Source organism: Toxotes jaculatrix, chromosome 23 (genome assembly GCF_017976425.1).
Source record: "Toxotes jaculatrix isolate fToxJac2 chromosome 23, fToxJac2.pri, whole genome shotgun sequence".
Classification (NCBI taxonomy): Eukaryota; Metazoa; Chordata; class Actinopteri; family Toxotidae; genus Toxotes; species Toxotes jaculatrix.
Genome location: NC_054416.1, coordinates 11580108 through 11603540, shown reverse-complemented (window position 1 = coordinate 11603540; position 23433 = coordinate 11580108). Strand labels below are relative to the sequence as shown.

At 44.2% G+C, this 23433-nt stretch overlaps 1 protein-coding gene across 1 annotated transcript in view; it reads left to right on the top strand.

Moving 5' to 3' along the window:
• Positions 1 to 23433, top strand: part of fgf11a (fibroblast growth factor 11a) — a 61133-nt gene that overhangs the window by 34811 nt on the left and 2889 nt on the right. Inside the window, exon 3 of the mRNA XM_041031155.1 lies at positions 7958 to 8061. Coding sequence (XP_040887089.1) covers positions 7958 to 8061 — 104 coding nt within the window. The remainder of the gene's footprint in view (positions 1 to 7957; positions 8062 to 23433) is intronic.

Genomic DNA, 23433 nt, shown 5'->3' with positions numbered 1-23433 from the left:
GCTGAAAATGTATGCACGCCTGGCAGAGGTGCACTGGGTGAATGCCAGCTAAATGGGATTTGTTACGTAATAAATCATAGCAGATCCCTGGCACAGATGTAGCTTTTTCAGACACATGTTTTTAATTGTTTTGCTTACAATCATTCTGACGTTTAACTTACAAGCCTTGTGTATCTATGAATAACTCATCTGTGTGAGCGTGTTCAGTATATACCGTAGGTGTGTGCGCGCTCTCAGTCCTGTCTGATGTATTTTAGTGGTTCTGTGATATAAAGCAGATGATGTTCCCAGCATCCCTGCTTATCTCAGGCACTAAACGATGAGTATAATATTGTGATTCCTGTAGGATTTTTTTCCTGGATACTTTAATCACTATACATATTATTATACTGGAACCAAATGGTATCTACTGCTGCCTACTGTAATCTCCACGATCCTGGATAAAAGGTCACAACAGATGCCATAATGTTGCAAACTGGTCTGTACTTTGAGTCAATGTTGTGGATTAGGGATGTAATGTATAAAGTATAATAATGGCCTTTGAATGATAAAAGTAATTGATGAAACGGTCACAAAAATTTGGAAAGAAAAAAATAACTGACAGTGTTGTAGCCAGCATGAATAAAAAGTGGTTGTGTGTTTTTTTTTGCCACTGCCCCTTGAGTTGAACCACAGAAACACGCAGCTCAGCCATGTGAGGGGTCATCACCTGGGTGATTACTGACCAAAAACCTCACATCCCATGATACCCCAGAGTCCCTGGACTTCCTCCAACCTTCCCAGAGAGATCAATATTGTATTATTATAGGATATCCCTGATGTGGCAAGACAGCATTTTTTTTTTCTGTGAAAAGACCAGTTTTGATGGAAAACATGAAGTTAGCACAATGTTGGATTTACAATCTACAGAGACGAGAAGAAGATCCCACTTTGCTGTGGTTCCATGTGTAAAGTTTGTGTTTCAGCATTTTACTGTGGCAGCAGCAGTGTCACCAGGTTAGAATAACCTGGATTTAACCTTGAGGTATTTATTACAGGGTTTTCTCTTTGTCTTTGTCCTGGAAAGAAAATTTAACATATTTTATATCACTTAGACATTTGATTGTGTTTTCTAATTGCAGACTTGCAGTTGTTTGTGCAAAGTGTCCGTTTAGATTTGGAGTGTTAGGGAAACCTGTGATAAAGATCAGGTATGGCATCAAGGTTATGGATCCTCCAGTCACATCTGTTTGGTTGAATTAGGCCCACAACAGCTCCAGAAAGCTCCACTGTGACTGATTAGACCTGCTCTCTTATGTAACTGCACACCTACACTGAGGCAAACATCGCTGCACGCTGAACTTTAAACATTCTCATGTCCAATCTGAAATATTCATCACATAATACCGTAGGGCAAATCCGAAGGCGAGCAGGGCTCATTTCCAGACGGATGTAAAGACCGCTGTTGCGTAACGGCGTTCCTGGTGTGTCGGGGCATTAAACATCAGTCAGCGTGGGGTCACCCTGCAGAGTCTTTGCGTGGGTCTGACTTACGGTTCCTTTTATAACAACTATAATTCCATCAATCCCAGGATCTGGTTTAATGCCGTCCCGGGCTCTTTGCAGTCCCAGGGGACGGTGCAAGGCGGGGTTGACAAGTCCCGTGAAACTCATAAATTGTGCACTTTTTATCCGAGTCATATTATTTATTCATTCATGCAGCAATTGTTGAGTGATTGACATCATTGTAACTGAGTATCAATCAGCAGCACAATCATCTACCTGGCTGCACAGAATATTGAAAGGGTAGAAATAGCTGTGTGAGCATGTACTGTACCCCTGTGGAGGTGTGTGTGTGCATGAGTGTGTGTGTGTGGCCGACTGTCAGGCTTATCTTCAGTAGTCTCCCTGGGAGCTGAGACTTACTGTATAATGTAAACTGGCCTGGAACCTGACAGCTTTCAGTTTCACTCCATTTCAATTGTAGCTCCACTTTCCCCCTTGAATCTCTAGCTTTTTTTTTTTTTTTTTTTTTTTTTTTTTTTTATAGATAGAGATCATGTTCTGTAGTAACTGTATCAACAAAGTGGTTTTTAATATTGTCAGGCGTTTCACTGACCACTTTTGGGTGGTTGCTGTCCCATAGCTCAGACTGAGAATCCTGGCATCGCCTTCCCACTTCCCCTTCCTCTATGGCCTTCTCAGAAATCTCAAAATCAGCAGGAAGCTGGGTAAATAATTAAGGCGGCAAAGGTGCAGTCCACATCTGAGGCCCATGCCCTGATGGACTGGCTGTCTGAGCACTTTTCTGACTAACTTGTGTTGCCAATCGACTGATCTGCACACAAAGTGGTGGTAGGTGTCTCTGGGATTGCATGAACAGATACACACATGTGCAAACACACCTTTTCAGGCATGCACGGTACTTGTCTAACTGGCCTTCACGCTGACCTCTCCTCATGCTGCTTTACACCCGTGTCCTGCTGTGACCCCGGTGTAATGACACCCAACTAATGACCTCCAGGGGGCAGAAGGGAGCATGGAGGAACAAGGGGAATGGTTACATCCCTGACCCCCTCTTGTGCCCTCTCTCCCTGGCATACCTGGCCCTGACCAGCTGCCTCCTCACCTCCTTGCTCTCCTCTCAGGAAGGCAGGACAAAGAAGGGCAAGGCTGATACAGGGACAAAAGTTGTAAGGAGGTATGGAAGCCCTGAGGGGATGTAGCGGAACAAAAAAAAAAAAGACGAGAGAGGCTTTTATATGGCCTTGCTATACTTTTGTCACTTTTTTTTTTAACCATGTTACCTCAGGGGCTTCCATAACTAGGCGATAGAGGAAGTTGCCAGGAAGCTGGAAGTGACTGGATATTAAAGCAAAAAGCAACAAAGGGATGGAAAACAGAGAATAAGAGGATCAGAGAGGAGAAGAGGAAGAGAAAGAGGGCACAGTGGAACACGCCAGAGAAAACTGAGCCAGCGAGACAAGACGGGTTGGCAGAGGAAGTGAGAGAGAGAGAGGGGGGAAAAACCTGAGGATGACAGAGAAAAGGGAGAGAGAGGGAGCGATGGGGGAGCAGGAAGAGCAGCTGGCATGCAGCTGATGGCTCCTCAATCACTGTGTCTCCCCCCTCTGGTGGGAGGTCAGAGGAGCTGCCACCTCCTCCGCCCGCCCTGCTCCCTTCTCCCCTCTCCTTCCCCGTTCTTGGCCCCTCCCGGCTGTTATGTAATAAAGCTGGAAGAGGAATGAAGGAAGGGAAGAAGAGCATGGTGAGGGAGCTGAGATTTATTATCTATTAATTGCGGAAGTAGGTTCGGTTAAAGAACGATACAGGAGTGTTTGCACCTTTTAGCCACTTTACAATGAATCATTGCCAGAGTTATCGAAACTGCTTTTCTATTACATTAAATATTCATTTACAAGCAACATTAAAAGTTAATTAGGTATTATTTATTTAGAGATATGATTGACAGTGCTGGGATATTAAGCAAACAATCCCACAACTGATTCCAGTGTGTCTGTCTTTAAGTGTGTCTGGCATTATCTGTGAGACTGTGTCCATGTAGGGGTTAATCAAATTGTAAAAAGGCGGCACAGACGTTAGAAAGTGACGGAACCAAAAGAATGAAAAAGAGATGGATTAAGAAATAGACTGGAAAGGAAACAGATTTCAAAAGAGCTAAAGGAAGATTAAAAAACTCATGAAAAAAGAAAGCAGGGAGAGAATAAGTGCACTGAGCAAGTGTTGACGGATGGAGCTGCTGCTGTGGTTGTCACTGGATACGGGCTCTTTTCTGAATTCTGTTTCTTGGAGAGGAGGAAACCGAAAAACCTAAAATGAGACAAGGAGACAGACAGTTTGACAGACAAAGAGAGAAGAAGAGAAAAAAAGAAGAAAGAGGAGGTGAGAGAGAGACAGAGAAAGATGAAAGCTATTGACTCTCAGTGAGTACATCGGAAAGCCATAAGGAGGCGCTTGTTTCCCTGATCCACTGTAATTACCATCTCCCAGTGTTGGGGGGGAATTTTACTTATCTCTCTCTGTGCTCTGGAACAAGTCCGCTCTTTCTCTCTTTCTAACTTTCCCCAGTGCTCGATAACGCTGCTTCACAGAGGGCAGAGAGAGGCAGATTCAAAGACTTGAAAGGCAAATGAGGGAAACTTTGCTCTGTGCGAGAGGAGGGAAAAAAAATGTGAACATCGAAAGCAAAAGCTCGGATTGGGCTCCTAAGGATGAAAAGAAGAGCATGTGGAATGCCAAGCGATGAGAAGTGAGGATAGGGGATACAAAAGGGGGGAGGCAGAGACAAGAGGAGTGAGTGATGAAGAGACAGACAGAGACGGCTGCAGGGCAAAACAGGACAAAGATGAATGGACGCAGATAGAAAAGTATTGGTTTCAGAGGTCTGAGAGAACGACGGCAGGCAACAGGGGAATTGAGAGGGAACAAATAAGGAAGAAAAATGGAGAGATGTATAAAAAAACACGGCGAGATAAGAAAAGGGTTGTTAATTCATGACAAGGCGGGGTGAAAAGACTGAAAGCACCAGGGAAAGAGTGGGGAAGAGGGGAAAAAAAGGGAAAGACAGATGGACTGAAAGGAAGACAGATAAAGGCACAGAGAAATCAGTTATGGAGAGGAAAGCCTGGGGGAAGAGGCAGAAGTTAAATAACAGGAGAGTGAAGGTAGTTGTCGTCAGAGTCATCGACCACCAGGGAAATCAGGCATGAAGCTCAGCTACAAGTCATTTAATCTACTATTGAGTCTTCAAAGCTCTTTTTTTCTTTTTTTTTGCAACAGAAATGAAAGTGTGTGAATGGACAGAGGCTGTTTCATCTGTTTTTGTCAACCTGTTTTCTCAAACTTTATTAATCCAGGTCATTGTACTGATCCCAGTGCTTCTTCTTGAGTAATTTGAATTAATTAAATGCACTGCTGCAAGTCAGAGCGCATGCTAAAAAGAGTTCCACCAAATATCTGTTTCAATAAGAAGAGATCAGCTGTAAGTGTATAACTGTATTTATGAAGTTAACAACAGAGGCATCAGCCAGTGCACTCCATTGATTTGAAGCATCTTTATTAAGTGTATAGGCCTGTATGAAGATTGGAGAAAGACAGCAGAAGAATAGGTTACCAGTCTACCACACGGCTAGCACAGTATACACAAATAGACGCACAATAATAATGTGGAACAGTCACAGTTTGGTCTTTCTGTTTAGGCACAAAAACTAATTGGTAAGTTTTAGGGAAAGATCATGGTTTGGGTTAAAATAAGTACTTCCTTAAGGTTAGAGGACCTTTGTCGTCATGGTTACGAGCATCAGCAGTCTCCTGTCAAAGCCCCATCCATCCACCACAGACACCTCTCAATGTGGCCTCGCCTGACTTCCATTTTAGATGCTTCTGCAGCTATCACATCAAAATGCTCTGATCCAGTCGGCTTCATTCATTCGGGAAACAGAGTAAAGAATGGCCAGAGCCTGTCCAGACGTTAAACTCACAGATGTCTATAATCCTCTTCCCATTCCAGCGGAGACCAACCGAGCTGCACAATACAACACTGCAGAGCCGCAGCGCAGTGTGCAGGCCTGCAGATGCCCTCTGCGCAGCTTAACTCTGTGTCCTGCTACTGCTTCCCCCTCCTCTCCCTCCTCTCCCTCCTCTCCCTCCTCCCATCTCCACTTTCTCCTTGTTTATTTATTGTGTAGATGATCTCAAGCCTCAAATTGACTTGTGGGATTGATTTGGCAACACCCTTCTCCCTCCCCCTTCATTTCCCTCCCCTCCTCTCCTTCCCCTTCCCTCTGTCTCTCCATCAAAAGACTTTTGATTAATCTAGCGGCTTCCGGCTCACTCTGTGGGTAGCAGAGGGAAAAAAGCGAGTCAAACAGAAGGACAGAGAGGGGAATGAGGGGAACGGGGGGAAAACAAAGGAAAGAGAGCATGCCTCTATTATCCAGGCAGAAAGTTATGCGATTTATATGATAAGCTAAGCTCTTTTTGATTGAGGATGAGAATGGAATTAAACTTTCTTGGAGGGGGGAATAAAGAGAGATATACGCAGCGAGAGAGAGAGAGAGAAAGAGAGAAAGAACAGGTGAAGGAAACAAAAGGCAAGAAGTGGGGAAGGAACTGACTGAAAGTTCTCATGTTTAGCTGGTTTGTAGCCACATTCTCACCCCTTCAACATGCAGAGATAAGACAGCGTGTGAGAAACTCTCGTTTTTGTGGGCAGTGCGGTGTTGCATGTGTGTTGGTGGTGGACTTTCTGTGTGTGTGTGTGAGAGCGGAGGGGCGAGAGGGAGGGAGCCGCGTGCCGCGTGTCTGCGTACCCTGCTCTATTTGTCATCCCGGGCCGTGGTCTTTGGTGACACCTTGTTCATTTGCGAAACCGACTGTTTGAGATGCAGCGATCGATCGAGCAAATAGAAGCAGGGCCCTGAGGAGAGAGAGAGAGGGAGAGAGAGAAAGAAAGGGGGTGAGATGTATGTGCAGTTTTCATTATCGACATTTGCGCCTTCAAACTGGACACACATCACTTTCTTGACTATTGTATTTAATTCACACTGGAGTGATGGACAGTGGAAACACAACACAACACATTCCCAAACTAGAAATGCGACTGGAGCAAGAAGAACCTGTGGCACCTGATCTTTGTGTTAGTTTATGAGTGCGGTATTTGAACTAATAAACAGAAAAGCAGACTTTCTATCTCCATGTTAACATCCATCCATTATGTTGGCAGAACTTCTGATGTGAAATTGATTTGTTAGCAGCTATTGGCTCCATGAATATTAAAAATAATGCTCCTGAGACTTAATTGTTTTTATTTGTATAAGAAATCAGTCATTTTTGACAACCAGGCTGTCACTTAATAAAGCACACATGGAATTTGTCAAAGAAAATAAATAAAATGTCCGACAAGCTGCATCACAATGATGCTACTTTTTATATTTCCCCCCAGAATTTGAACAGAAAGCTGTGACGAACAGACGTACTGGTAGCCAGTTGTTTACTTTATAATAAGATTTATAAAGATTTTTTTTGGTTGTCTTTCTCATCCCTGATCAAATTCTCTCCAGGGACTTTAATCGTCCTGGTAGCGTTTGGTCATCATGATCTCAGCTGGGAGCCAGAGGCCATTTTGTCAGTTTCACTCAAGTTACCATGTCACATCTTATAAAGCATTACATTGGATGGCACACGACGCACACACACACACACAAGAGATATGAGAAGGATAAACACACAAGTGCATGTGCACACGCACACATACACCCTGGACATATTACATCAACAAGTTCAGCAATGCATAGGTGTATATATTTGCATGCATGATCAGAAACAGATTATGAGAACCCACAGTATGTAGGCAACCCCCGCTTGTGATGACAGATTTAAACACACACATATGAATACACAGTGTGAGTTCTGCTCCAGTGGCCAGGTTGAAGATAGTTTATATGGAGAGCTATGCACATAATCCAAGGTTCCACGGGAGGGGATTCAGTGAAGTGCATCACAAAGTGCTGTTTAGTGTGTCGGGACGAAGGGAATGAATTCAGAGCAGGCTCAGGAGATGTCACTTTCTAATGTACTGTATTCTTAAAGCTCTCTGCTAAGCTATGCTGTCCCCATCTCTCTCTCTTCCTCTCTGTCCTGCAGGGGAATTCTCCTTACTGTCCCTCCCAGGTTTCTCTGCCCTCCAGTGCACCAGCACCCAGACTTTATTCTTCCTAAATCTCCCTCGCCTAATCCCTCCCTCCCTCCCTCCCTCCCTGCACACTCTCTCTTTTTCACACACTTCCTGTTCCTGCCTTTGACAGATATACTGTACAACAGGGAGGATGAAATAGGAGACAGCTGGAAAGCAATTGTCTTTTTATGCCACGAGGAAGCACTGTGAGTGTTTAAGCGAAAGAATGATTGCTCTAACACCACTCCTCCCTGTCTGTGTTTGTTTTTTTTTTCTTTACAGTGCAGTTCAACTTGATTCCTGTGGGGCTCAGGATAGTGGCCATCCAGAGCACCAAGACAGGGCTCTATGTTGCCATGAACAGCGAGGGCTACCTCTACACTTCGGTATGGTCAGCACACACACACACACACCACACACAGACACACACACACTAAAGTAATGCCTTCAAAGATCTAATTTCATTACAGCAGTCCTGGTTGAAAAACTGCCACCCCACTGCTGACTTTGTGTTTGTGCGTAGTTAAACACACTGTACAGGCAGTGTGTGACAGCTACACATGCACTTTAGATGCTGTTGTAGTGTTGTGCTGAAATGGGGGAGACTGCAGAAGTGTGTCTGGACTTAGATGGATGTCAAACTTTCCTGTGATTGCCTCAGATATTTTACTTTGTGTTGCCTCTGTTGGTTAAAGGTCCACATTTATTATTTATTCTTGTATTAGATTTGAAATTTGACCTGGAACTTACCACATGTCGCTGATCCCTGTGGCAACAAAAGGTAATGTCACAGAACACAAAATAATCTGCAACAAATGTGCAGTGATTTTGATGATTTAACATACAGATATTAATTAATAACAGGGTATGTATGTTAGTTAAAAAGCTTTGCAGACACCAGCTTTAGTTCGTAAACTGTAAAAGAAAAAAAAAGGAAATTCAGGACTAGAAAATTGTGCAGTTATCACTTTCAGAACTTCACAGCATGGAGTGTATTTCATATTTGAAGAAGTTACTCCAACTCAGGTTGTTTGTAACAGCAGAACTATTACGTCATTTTTCCCATAGCGTCCTGTTCCTGTGGTATATCATTAGCAGTTAAATCACCTGATAAGCAGCCCACAGACCTGAGCACACTGTGATTGATACACACGGCAGCATCACATGGCACATGTGAGACTAAGTCTTTTCATCCCAGCTTGGTTTCTTTTTGAATGAAGATGGATGAGGTGGTGACATCTCCGACTGTACATGCCGTCTGTAAGCATCTGCTCATCAAACACTTTCCCCCGCTCTCGGTCACAGCGGCGCGTGTATGCTGCAACTTCTGAAGCAGCTCGTACGACGCTTCACGAACTGTTTGGCATTGATGTGCAGAGGCGAGCGGCAGAGCTGCGCCACAGATTTGAGAGGTAGATGGAAGAGTAGATGAAGAGACAGTTGGATGGATCAGCGTGCGCTCTATTAAGATGCAGAAAAAAGCTCTTTTTTCAGCCCTTTTCCTCTTGGCACGCAGGCAAAGTGAGATCTTGTTTGAAGTGCATCGGTGGGCTCACTTCAAAGTCCATCTAACGCTGCCTGCATGCACGCGGGCAGAGATAAGAAGAGGTGATACAGGGTTTCTATCAGGTGGAACAATAGAAAATCGGCCTGGAAATAACACATACACTGATATACACAAAGTCATCGCACTGCTGCATATCCAGCATGCGAGCATCTTTCTGTTGAGACACAGGCATTCACACTGCTTAATGTCTGTGCTTTTTTCTAGCAGCTTCTCACTTTGCCAACAACAAACTTCAGTGAGATGGAACAGAATTCTTGTTTGAAGCCACACAACAGGCAACACTGAGTTTTTGTTTACTCTGTGTTTTGTTTCTTCATGTTTGATGAGGAAAATGTCCCATCAGTAAGTAAGGAGTGTGCTACATATTCATCTGCAGGAATAGCAAACATTTTTAACTTTTTCTTATTCATATGACAGGATTCTGTTGTTTTTGATCAACTACTGTCTGTTTACTTTCATTTCTAATCACAAATAGGCATTGTAAATGATGCAATGCAAAGTTTGATTTTGATCTAGGATGCCTGCTTGCAGTGATATACGTTGTAATAGCAGAGTCATGTTTCTTGATTCTTTATAGTGGATAATGGCAAGGGAAAGTGATCAGAGTGGCCGTGATGATGAGAATAAAGCCCAGGTTTAAAAAATATCAGAATTTACCCTTTAATCCTTTTCCTCTCCAAAAGTCACAAGTTCCAACTGTCAGTGCTGTTTTGTGAAATGTAAAAACGTAGCCCCAATCCATATTCCCACCTAACTCTGACCCCACTGTGACCCCAACTCTCACCTCCAAAAAAGAAACTTTTCCCCTAATGAGCCCCAGTCCTTGCACCTGACTTTTCCAGGGCTCCCCTATATGTTAAAAAAAAAAAAAAAAAAAAAAAAAAACCTTGCATGAACATGCACACACACACAGATATAGAGGTTATACTTACCCAGGCATTCACCTGATAGAAGAAAGGTGACCCATTTTCACTAAGGGAAAGAACCACAAGGAGAGAGAGAGAGAGAGAGAGAGAGAGAGAGAGTGAAGGGAAAAAGAAAATCGTTCAAGAAAATCCCTCTGAGATGAGAGGGAGGACAAAGGAGAGGAGGAGAAATTTTTTTTTTTTACCCTCTTAATTCAGCTACCTGCTATTCTGTGCAAATGTGAGCACCAGAGTGGGAGACAGAGAACAGAAAGACAGAGAGGAGGAAGGCATGTTTTGCACTTATTGCCCTCAGGGTCCGGAGAGAGGCAGCGCGTAGCCTTAACACCCTGTTATGCAACCGTTAGCATGTGCAGGGAACAAGGCATCCCGTGTCCTTCCCTGAAGGGAAAGTTTTAGCAAACGGTCAAAGAAATAAGCTCAACTTAAGAATCTGAACATGAACATGTTGAGATTTCAGAAAATATTTCTTATGTGTGCTTGCTTTATTTATAATTTATAATTAGGGAGATGCTTGAGTTAATGGTGGTTAGTCAGTGGGTGATTCCTTGGTATGTTACCCAGGGAGAAGAGAAAAAGAAAGGTGCTTCCTCATGGCATAAGAAATTAATACCCAGCTCTGCAGTCCGCTTCTGAGAATTAGACGGCGAGCAGCAACAGAACAGCTGAGACAAACTATGAAAACATGCAGGCAGCACGCTGACATTTATAAAGAGCTAAACTGATGTAACTATCAGGTGCTGTGGATGAATCCAGCTTCTGAATGTCTCACTGATCTGCAGTGAACAGCACAGGCAGCTGCAGGAACGACTGGACTAGATTAGATCAGAAAGAGCGGCTCTGTTCAGGCAGAGTTTGGAAATGCAAACTGGATTTACTGTGGAGATTCAGTGTGTACCTCTGCAGAGCAGAGCAACATGGACACCTTGTGAGAGACACCTGTAACCGTGGTAACTGAAAACAATTTAACCATATTGTTAGTGAATTATTTTAAATACATCATTGTATTTTCTGTTGCACTGTGAACGTGATTTCCGAAAGCTGACAGTTCACCATGTGCTTTCATGAGCTCAAATCGGAGCATTCTCCTGCAGCGTCAGTACAACGAGTGTAGCCGAGGCAGACTGGTGTTTCCTCTTTCTTCTTCGTAGCAATAACAAAGGCTCACCTCGGCTGCGGCAGCGTTCCAGTGGCTACTCAGCATTAATCTTTCATGGGCCTCTGTGGCAGACGTGTTCCCCTCCACAACCACACACACACACAAGCAGATAATTACAACACTTATTTAAAGGATCTGAAAATGAAGTACCTCCTCCCAGCTGTACATTTGCCAGTAATGGCTCAGGAAAAAAAAGAGAAAAGTAGTTTTTCTGTCTTGGCCCTCCTAAGACTCATCATTTATCTTTATTTATCTCGTGCATCGTTTTCATTTGGTGCTTCTTCATTGTTGTTTTCTTTGTGTATTATCTTCAGTAGTTTAATTCTTTGAGCCCATGGGAATGATGGAAGTTTCATCTAATCACCTAATCTAATTTAATGATGACACTTTTTAGAAATATCTCAAATATTTGCGGTGACTTCAGTTTCTCTGGCAAGCTAATTAAACGGCCCGAAACACAATATAAAAACATGTGCTTGATCTTGTGTTTCATTTATCTTTTGTTCTTTAATCTTGGGCGATAATAGTCTAAGGGAACTAAGCCAGTAAACGTGGCCTCAAGGAAGAAAAGAAATGATTAGAGGACATCAAACGTCCCATGAGCAATTTTGGTCAAGGTCACTGATGCCCACAGAGAAATTCTCTTTTCCCTGTTTCCTCTGCAAGGAGGTCAGAGGTCAAGCTACAAAACAGTAGTCCTGTAGCTGATGAAGATTTAGTTTCTTTCTCTTGCTCAGTAATAGCAGCCCATGCCTTAGCGCTCCCCAGGGGGGGTGTGAATTTTTGCCACTAACTGTCAATGTCGTTGGTTCATTGATTGATGAAGCGTCTCTGTGGGCGGGCACTAAAAATAGTTTGTAATATCCTTTTAATTCCTACTGAAGTGAATAGGAACGGGCACCCTGATATATGTGCACAGCAGCTGCAAGCATTTTATTTTCTCACTTAAAAAAAGAGAGAACAATTTCAGTTTCAGTTCAGCTGTGTTACACGATACCGATCTGTGTACATGACGTTTGATTACTTCAGCGGGGCTCTGCAGTGTTTCCCTCGCAAACACACAGCATGAATAATTGATCACATGCAAGTGTGGCAAATCCCCAGCTCCCCTCTTTGGTTTTGTTTAACCAGTCGACACAATTAAACCTCCAGACGAATTTTAACACAGCAGCGGCGGTGAAAGCAGCTCCTGCCAGAACGAGAGCAAAAGTAAACAGGGATTACTCTAGAGTGTAGATTCACCCACACCTCAGTGAGGAAGTAGGCAGGTGAACATCTCACTTTAGCCCTGAGAGATCACTTTGGTGCCTCTTTGAGCAGAGAAGGGGAAAGACAAGGCTAAATGTGTACGTTTCTGCAAAATGATCTTCTGTAAAGAGCAATAACACACTTCTACCGCCTTAAACTGTTTGTGGATTTGTGAATCGTTATGCGCAAGATAAATAAAAGTGGAGTGGGAGTGACGGGATAAATGATGGAGAGGATGTCCTTTTGTCCTTACGTGAGCCTCTTGTTTCGGGAGGATAAAACGAGATGGTAATGGAGGTGAGAGGGAGAACAGAGGAGTGAGTCACCGCAAAGCATCGGCTGTTCTGCATTTGCATAAAAATGTGCGGGATGGAGATGGAGTTTTGTTTAAAATGAGGCACCTGCTGACACCTAAGCTTAAAAAATTAGTTCTAAAACAGAATGAAAGGCTGGTACTTTAAAAAAAAACAAAAACAAATGAAGTAGTTTTAACCTTCTCATACATGCAGTGTAAAGCTTGCTGGTGTGAATCAGTATTCAAGGCCAGGGGTCCTCAGACTCCTTGAGGGTAAGAGGGTGGCAGGGGCAATTTGATTGACAGGACGGGCTGGATCTTAGCACGAGTAATAACAAACAGGGCTGATTGTTGTCGCTGTCTCGAGAGGAGGGGAGGGGAGGGAAGGGAAAAGGGGAGACGAGGATGCTGGGAGGGAGAGAGGGAGAGAAGGATGGCCTGACAGGCCCAGACTCATACCGAACATAACGTCTCCGCTGGGAGCAACAACCGCCGCCATGCTCATCTTTCTTCCCCCTCCCTCCTCCATCTCCCTTTACTCCCCCCCTGCCAACTCCCCTCCGTTCCCCTCCCTCTGTCTCACTTGTACAGCTTTTACTCGCCTGTCAGTCTGTCTCATTCCCTGTCCGGCCATTTGTGTCTCTTGGCCTCTCTTGTGGTTTTCCTTTTTCTCTCCCCTCCACCATCACCACTTTTCCTCCTCCCTTGCTTTCTGTCACCCCGTGAACCTCTTTTATTCAGAATATATATCCCTGTCTTGATGTGTCCCTTATCTGCTGTCCTTGTCCTAGCTCTGTCCTCTACCTCTCTGCTCTCCTTTCCCCTCTCTCTCTCTCTCTCTCTCTCTCTCTCTCTCTCTCTCTCTCTCTCTCTTTGTCCCTGAAACCTTTCCCTTTTGCTGTCAGCTCTACCCTCTCACATTTTTTATTCCCCCCAGTCTTTATTTCACCATTCCTTTAACCGCACCCTGTCCATTTACAGAATCTGTGTTTAGTGAAATCAGATTTTTTGTAAACGTTTGTTCGCGTCTATTCTGGGACTCGTCTCTTAATCTAATACGCACTGATGCTAACGTAGAAAAGACTCGCAGAGGTAGCAGTGTTTTAAATACATTTCTGTGACTGTGATGAAGCATCTCCCAGGATACATATCAAGTGATGTTACTTGATGTCTTCCATGTTAATGCTGGCTCAGCAAAACTGTCAGTGTCAGAGGTATGAGATACATGGGAACGTGAGCAGCTGCACAGTGAGGGGTAGAGAGAGTATGTCAAACTAAAATTAATGTAGAGATATTATAAGTTAACTTTTGCTTCAAGCTGCAGAAATCAGTGTTTTTATATGTAAAGGAAGTTGCTCTGATTATATGATTTGTCTGTGAAATCTTTAATCAGTAACTGCAGCTTTCTGTGATACATTTAGCAGAGAAAAAAGTTCCCTCTGACTCACAGACTAGCATAACACAGACATGCTGAAATAAAGTACAGAGATGGTTACGTCCCTATACCGTGCACAGGACAGTTCAGTTTAATCAAACAGCCTTGGAACCCTATTGGGGGCGAAGCAGTATTTTAAATGGGTGCTGCTCTGGATTGTGCGATATTGTCCACCCTGTAACACATGAGGCGAGGAATCAGACTAGGGACAGTTTTATCTGCAGTGTGGAAAAAAAAAAAAAAAGAAAAAGCCAGAGAGGAAAGACTTGAGCAAAAAAACACTCATCTTTCACAATCCCATACAGTCCTCACTGTTCCAGTTACTGAGTGACCTACATCTATACATTTTAAAGATTTCACTTTGCCGCAGTTCACTGATAATACTAATCAGATATAACTGAGGCCTGACTTTGCGATGATAACACGCACGAATAGCAGAGCCAGAAAGACCAGCTGTATGAAGGAAGAGGCCAGATGGGCTGTGTGTATCCATCTGTCTTTACACATCCCTAACAATGCACACTTCCTCTTCATCATTCCTGTGTCGCCTTCACCTCTGCATTACCTTTACTCATCTGGTCACCACACATCGCTCTGTATTCCCCATCGACTGCTATCATGTCTAATGCCCCACAAATCTCAAATCATATGTACTGAGAAAGCGGTAAAGAGCAAATAACGGGCATTTGGTGGTCGTGGGTCATGTATCCATTTTGTCTCAGTAATTTAAGGTGAAATAAATGGGTTTTGGAGGTTTTGATATTAATCCAGGGACCAGGAGCAGGTCCACGCAGACCTCTGTGGAGGCTGTGCAGTGCTCCTGGAGCACTGGGGCATTCGCGAGTAGCTCAGCAGAGGTTAATGGCAGGGGGAAACTCCTTGTCACGGCTTCATTGTCTGAGGCGCTGGGACCAGCTTACCTGTGGGCACCTCCTGAAAATTGCTTTCTGATAAAAATAGTGCTCAGCCGCGGACCTGGCCCACTTTATTAGCCGTGTGCTTTGGAAAAGCCTCCCGGGTAGAGAGACGGCAGTGGAGAGGGAGGGTGGAGTGATTTGTGGATGTGTGTGTGTGGGGGGGGGGGGGGTCTGTATGGTGTTTTGAGATGTAGTCAAAGGCACACACACACACACACATTCTCCCCTGTACAATTTAACCACCCTCCACATCCTCACAAACACACATGTGCAGCCAGGTATAAACAATCTGACAGAGGCAGGCAGACATAATTGGGCCGGACTCCCGATACCCGGGACCAGCTCTGGCCAAACTCTCTGCAGTTAACAGGGGAAAGTTGGGAAAAGTAAAACTTTACTCCGCCAGATGACATTGTGGATCTACACTCAGAGGATAAACGAAACACACCTCCACTTGTGACCCAATACTGAGAATCATTTTCGCACAGGCAGTTTCAGGGAAGAGACAAACATAGCTTCACTATCAAAATCGTGTTGGCATGTATGAGTCTTTAATTCGTAAGTTGTAGCAGTTTGCATATTCAATGTGCACTGTTGTCCAGAGAGGTTTGAAGTGTGCTCAGCATCACATGCAGGCAAACCCCAGGAGGTCAAAGGCCACAGTGCTCACAAGTTACATGTAAACTGTTTCCTCAAAAGAGGAGGGGCTTGCAGATAGGTATGAGAAAGGAGCCGATAGCACAAACGCATATTTTGAATAAACTGTGTGAACGTATTTTCCTGAGCCGAGCTAACAAGCTTGCTAACAAGCTTGCTGACAGCTAGGAAGCAAGTTAGTGACCTTGTTAGGCAGCAGAGCTTTTCTCCCTCTTTAGTGAAACTCTGTTGAATGAAATGATGCACAATCCCCGAGAATGAAACGCCAGGGACGGTAAATGTCACAGTACAGACACAACAGACAGAGAGTCGGAGAGCTAAGAGCGTGTTCTTGGCTGGCTATGGCAGTTAGCTCGCCAGTGTTGCAACCGGGCCTCTGTACTTTACCTCCCTGCTCTTTCATTCATTTCACCTCCATTTATCTCTCCTGCAGTGGCTCTCCCATACCTCCTCTGTGCTTGTTTCTCAGTCTTTCTCCCTTGTTTGTTCCCACCCCTCCCTGCCTGTTCTCTGCACTGTTTGTGGCCTCCTCTAAGTGCTCCACTGGGGACTCCTTTAGAGATGCATGGAGGCACCGGCCCGCTAAATAGGGAACACCTCTGCTCACATGATCAGCCGAAGTGAGACGGGAGGAGGAAGAGAGCAAGGGAAGCAAGATATGAAGAAAAGATGAGACAGGAAGCGCAGGGGAATGGGTAAAGAAAGATGTGGGGCATCGTGGAGGAGGAGGAGGAGGAGGAGGAGGTGATATGAGACAGGATTTCATATCCTCCTAAAAGGAGCTGCATCCAGAACCAACACAATAGTCTTGCTGCATTTTAACATAGAGCCCTGTTCCTCACTCTGATCAGAAGCCTACCGACAATTCATAAACAGACTCACACAGGGTGACACACACACAACAAGGGATAGGGATACATGCACAGGTGTATTCACAGATAAAATGTTATACGATAATTTACAAGATACCAAATGTAAAGGGGTAGAAGAAGTTCAAGTACACAGGCTTTTTACTGTGAATAAACTCCTTTGAGTGGAGTTGTTCTTTATAAGTTTCATGCTGTGGCATTCTGCTGCCACGTCTTACAAAACCAGTTAATTGGGATGGATGGTCTTTGGTGATATAGAGAGTTACCACATCCATCATGACACCGTGTTCTATAACAGCGAGCAGTTGCTTTCTCTGTGGCAGAGAGGAAGTGTGTGAGAGGGAGGGAGTGTGAGGATGGTTTCTCCAAGATATTTAGTTCACTGGTTTTCCTGCAGTGCTGTTGTGAAGAGTAGGTCACAGGATCCACACAGGGAGGAGGATATACTTTGAGCATCGTTTTCTTTTTTTGTTTGTTTTTTTAACTTTCCTGTTAACTTGAAAGAACAGAAACACCAGTTCCATTGGCTGAGCTGTTGTCGTCATGCGTCACTGTGATTGGCACAACTGTATCAGAGCAATGAGACCAGTGATGTGGCTTTATTCATCGTCACACCCTCCCAATTTATATTCCACCCTCAGCCAGGCCTTTGGCGCTTTATGCTGCTGCACCTACATGAAGCAAAATAGCGGGTGCCCACACAGTCTGTGCGCCCAAGACCTAACGCCTTGTGCTTGTAGTTGCGCTTTCATGGTTAAAACACTGCCTACTGGTGTGGGCTGGAGAGAGAAAGATAAAGCTCTGCTAACTGCTTCCTGCAGCAGGATCAGCACCTTGGAGAGCGCCGGTCGCATCACACAGTCCTGACACTTGTAAACAGCAAGTGTGCAAAAAAGGGAAATGTAGCTTTAGCTAGGGCAGAGCACTGAAGTTGTGCTTTTATAAGCTGATTGGCAAATATACTTAATGGTGGCTCATTCACAGCTGTGTTTGCCACGAAAGGCACAAGCAAAAATGTTTGCTCCTCCTGTAAATCCTCTTCTTCTCATCCTTCACGTTTCAGGGCCCGGATGCTGCACAGATCGGCATCAGTTGGCAGGAACGTGTACTGCATCGCTCTCATGCGTGTACATATTCATAGTAGAACACAAGACGCAAACAGAACAGGGGCCTGTTTATGGAAACATTACCTCATAGCACCACTCGTGGTCAGAAACCTTTATGTTCAATGAAAAATGCTTTAACAAAAAGTAGTGTTAGCATGCAGCAACTGAACAGTCTTCTTATCTTATATAGTCCTGAAGGATTTTTAATTTTTCATCCCATGTGGTTCACTTCATTCATGTTTTCTTATGTATTACCATCCCTTTAGTTTGTTTATGGTCTATACAGATCAGTAACAGACACATATGATAATATATGAATGTATACAGTATAAGCATGTGCTATATAGAAGTACTACTTGGCCCCCTTTCGTCACCACTACACACACACACACACACACACACACAAACACACACTCGTATGCCCTCACACAAACACACGGACACACCTGACAGGTGGCAAACTGGCAATTAGTCAGCCCCCTCAACAAAGCTTTCGACAAAGTCTTCCTGCAGAATGACCTGAGAGGACCGAGCTGCCTGCACACACACACACACACACACACACACACACTCACACACTCACGCCTCCCCTCCAACTCCTCTCCTCTGACCTTCCTCACCCACCCATCGAATCAGAAACCGCTTGTCTCGTTTTCTTTGAGTCAGCACTCTTGTTTCCTTTCCTCCACTCCCCTTCCTTTCTCTGCACGTCTTTCTCCCCCCTCTTTCACACTCTGATTGACCCCCCCCCATCACACACACACACACACACACAGAAAGGTGTGCCTGTGCCTCGTCCGACGTGGCAACAAAAGCGTACACACACGTGGCCTTGAGGAAGGAGGCGGGAAGAAATGTGAAGGATGGAGGATGCTGACAGAAAGAGAGGATAAGAAAAAAGAGAGATAAAGAGAGAGGAAGGGAGGAAGAAAGAGGAGTAGAGAAGGAGAGATGAAGGAGGAAGTGTAGAGGTGAGGCAGGTTATCTCCAGTTCCCTTTGGAAAATCCCCAAACGCACAGCGAGGGTCTGGCAGTCAAGGTGAGAAGCAGAGAACATCCCTCCCTCCCCCTCTGCTTCTTCCCCCGTGTGCACCCGCCTGCACCCTCTCCAGCTGTTCTCATTACTCTGTGTGTGTGTGTGTGTGTTTTTCTCCACTCATTTGTCTGTGTGTGTGTGTCTGCGTCAAAGGGGTTCTTTCACACTTTAATCTTGTTTATTCATCCTTTTGTGCAGCCAGACATCATGAATGTGTGTTTACATGTGTGTTTTCTGGGTGATGCTACTCTCGCCTGCCCGTGTGCGAGTTGTCTTTCTTGGCGTACATGTGCCTGTGCGTGTGTTTTCTGGATGCTGTGAAGCCCATCAGCCCTGGTCGAGCTCCAGCACTCCTCAGGGCGTCCCTGTAAATGCCAGAATGCTGGCACAGGCGAGGACCCCTCTCTCTCCGCCTGAACTGCTAAAAACTTCTTTCCCCTCTCTGTCGGTCAGCCGCTCACAGATACTCATGAGGGTTCACAAGAGCACTGAGAGGCCAGGGAGTGGAAATCAGACCTTTAAAGCCAGCAGTTAGGCTGCGGGGTCTGTCTGATCATTTAAAAAACTGTTTCCTGAGGAGAAATGAGTCTAATTTGATTTTCAAAGTCGAAAGGGGTCGGTCACTGTGACTCAGCCACATATTTCAGATAAAATCACAGAACTCTAATTCAAACTCAATTACAGTATGTTTACAAAGTATACCTGTAATATAGAGGGGTAAAAAAAAAAAGAAGAGTGCTGATTGAGTCTTCAGCTTCAGTGTGCACTTCTTGCAAATCTCCCCATTCTTCTGCAGTAATTCAGCAGATTTAGACACAGCTTCGGTGAATATGACACATCCTGTTTTTCAGAGTGAAGTATCTTTTGTTTGTGGAAAATTTCCGAACAGCGTTGCTTACCAGTTGTAGCACCAGTCAGCCAGAAAAATGTTGCTTTTAAAACTCAAGCGAACAGACTATTTGCCGGTGCTGCCGTGGGATTTGACAAAGTTGCTTTGAATGTCAGAGGTTGTTTTTCATGTTTTTAACACATGAGCTGGCAAGTGTATCCAACTGAGACTACAGTGCTGGTTTTGGAAGAGTTTTCCTCCTTAAATGCTGAGGGATGGTTTAGACACAGAGTTTGAAAGAGCAGCGCTGATGATAACAGCACAGAGAATACCGGTGGGGCTACACGTTGTCCATGCATAAATTAATAAATGATAATTACTCCTAACTTTACACAATTATTTTGCAAGCTCCTGTGATGCTTCCTCAGCTGTTTGTCCTCAATTAAAGTTGTTCTTTTTTTTTTTTTTCCTGCTCATTTGCTCAGATAATAATCAGCATTTCTGGTAAACAAGCTTTTGCAAGGCTAACCCTGCACTGTGTGATTTTTTTTTTTTTTTTTTTTTTTTTTGTGCTGATTCTTATCCCCCTGACAAGAGATGCATCTGCAGGTAAATATTTCATCATTCATTATACAAGAGGAAAAAAAATGTCCCACTTCATTTCCCTGTTAGACTCATCATGTTCTGATTAAAATTTTAGCTCACAGCTTTATTCACACAAACGAAGCACCCACAGCTGTAGCATAACAACAACTGGCACCCCCCCACCCCTAGGATATTTTTATGACAGTTCCTGTTTTTATTGGAGTGTGAAGTGAAGAGACAGGAGGGACAGGACAGAGAGAGACAGAGGCTGAAGATGTAATCTGACAGACAGGCAGTTGAGTGACTGACTCAAGCAAACTTGATATTTTGACCTAAAACTCATAAAGTAGCCTGCACAAATTTATCTTTGCTCAAAGAGGATTCAGTCGACTTTTTCAGTTAAATACTATGTGGACGAGGACAGTTTGACAGGCTAAAATCCAGAGGACTTGATACGATCAGAAGTGATAAACGTCTGTATAGACCAGAGGACAGACAGCAGACGGCACCTCAGTTCATAACAGCTTATCAGTTTCATTTTAAAAGGAATTCAGTTTATTTTAAAGTAAATAAAAAACAAAAAAACAGAAGTTTACATGTGATAACTTGTTTAGGACTTGAACGACAGGTCTCCCTAGCAAAATTGGTGCTTATCAGCCTAAATATCCAATCTGTCATGTCTATCATTAACACTGCTGCTGGTTTATAAAAGCCTGTTTTGCTTGAATGGAACCATCCCACCTCCTGTAGCCATCAGGTGTAGTTGCTGACGTGCAAACATATATATGTTTCCCCAGTCATGTACAGTACAAACTCACACACACACATACACACACACACACAGCAGTCAGCTCCAACATGTGCCCTATCAACGCTGTGAAATACATTTGTCCTTTGGGACGTGGTCGATAAGTGTCTGCGACTCAAAGCCCCTGGATTAACCTGTGGTTGCCCGATCGCAGCTTGTAAGTCGTTTTAAGTTCTTCACGCTCAGTTGCGTCGCCCCGTCGCCCGTCCAATCAAAGCCTAATCCAGCTTTTTTTCTGCCCTAATGCCTATTGACTTTTCACAGAGGTCTTACATAGAATCAATTCCCCAACTGAGCGCATGGGAGGCTCACTGGTTAATGGTAGCCATGTGCCTGTGAGCAGGGCTGAATAATGTCTTGAGTTGTCAACGGATGGAAATGAGACGAGTGTGTGTGTGTGTGTGTGTGTGTGTGTGTCATTACTGGAGAATAATCCTACTGTACTCCCTCCTTGTCTCCTTCCTCAACTCTCATGTGGTCTTTTTTTTCCCTCCTCTTTTACTCCCCTTCTTTTTCTTTCCCTTGTTTCATCCCGTCCCCTCTTTTCCCCTGCCACTCGCCGTCTTTCCTTCCATCCCTCTTTCTCTCTCCCCTGTCTGTGGGAGTGAGTGATGAGGGAGGCAAACGCTCCATCCGTCACAGCTGACATTGTGAGTGTGTGTGTGTGTGTGTGTGTGTGTGTGTGTGTGTGTGTGTATGCATGTCATCTGGCACCGGGTGGCCTCCCACTGATGTAAGAGGGATCTGTCATGTCTCTCTGTCACAACAGCAGACACGCATGACTGGATGTACACACACACACACACACACACACACACACAATACTGTCTCCTCTAAAACTATCTGTGTGTAACAGAAGACTGAAGTAATGTTAGTGTCACAAACTGTTTGGTCATGGTTACTTTTTAATGCTCCTGACTTGATCTGATTCGTGAGTGTGTGTCCCTTCTGAGTTTTTCTGAGTCGACTGTTTTTCCATGTTCTTTCTTCGTCTTTGTCTTTCTTGTCTGTTCGTGGCCAAATGAAAGTTGAGAGACTTTGTGAAATCAGGAGCTTTTTTACCAAGCAATAATAATAACAATAATAATATCCTAAATCAAAGAATACAACATGACGGCACATTTCAACAAATTTTGAGTTAAAATATACAAAGCAACATGGAACTTGATGCAGCAAAGGCAGCACAGAGAGAAGTCATTTTCTGCGTTTTTTGGCTGTCCTACAACTCGAGAGGTTTTCAGCGTGCTAAATAAGGTCCTTTGGGGAGAGCTGAGTGTTATGGAGTGGCGAGTAGACACAAGTTAATTTTGGAGCATCAACAGCAGCAGCAGCAGCAGCAGTGACAGGAGCCCTGGGCTGCCTGTGTGTTCGGAGCAGCCCCTGCTGGACGTAAGAGGAGCTGCACCACTGATAATAAAGTCCTGGTTGCCTTTGAGACGAGGCGAACGAGGGTTATTGGACTCAGGTGACAGATAGCTTTCGCTGTCTTTAATCGTTGCAGGCTGTACCTTAGTAGCTTGTTAGATGTCCTGGGTGAAGAGGTGTAAGAGAGTGTGTGCGGTTTATGATAAAGAGGAAATGATCAGTCAGAAATCAGCCTGAAGTGCAGTCAGAGCAAACGCTCTGCAGACAGATGTGCGTCTGTCCCCTGTGTGTCTGCTGTGTGAATAATGTGTCTCTATAAACGACTGTTTAATAGTGTGTTATCCTATAAAGCAGCGATGCTGATGGCACCTCTGTGACTGAGGACATGCGGCTGGCTTCTGGCCAAGTCGGAAGACTTATTTAATTAAAATCAATTTTTACATGTGATATCATTGGAGTTTCCTATACAGCAGTAGCTGTTTTTCCAAGACACATGATCATATTAACTCCCTGTATTGTGTGCAGAGGTGAGTGTACTCATTCACCTAAGTCTTTCTGTTTTCCTGCTCGGGGATTCAGCCAGTGTTGCACCATTGAGTCAAATTACATGAAATATTAAAGGTGTATTTTACAAGAGGAAATCATAAATTAAAGAGTCTCTGGCAGCAGAACTGATTTTTGCTTGTTTGTCACCATGTTTACTGATTGTGGGTCATATTTCACCACCTCCTCACATGTAAGCCCTGAACATGGATTTAAAATTTGATGCACTGTGTAACATGTAGCATCGCTCGTTAGTATCTCAGTGAGGAACATGCTTCGAATGACTCAGATAAAATCTTCTCAGCTCCTGCTTGTTTGCTGCGTCGACTCTTAGACCCCAGTGTCAAAGCAGTCTAGGTAAAATATGGCCGAGTATGAAAATGAAACCTGCCTCTAACAGAGTGGTGTGTGTT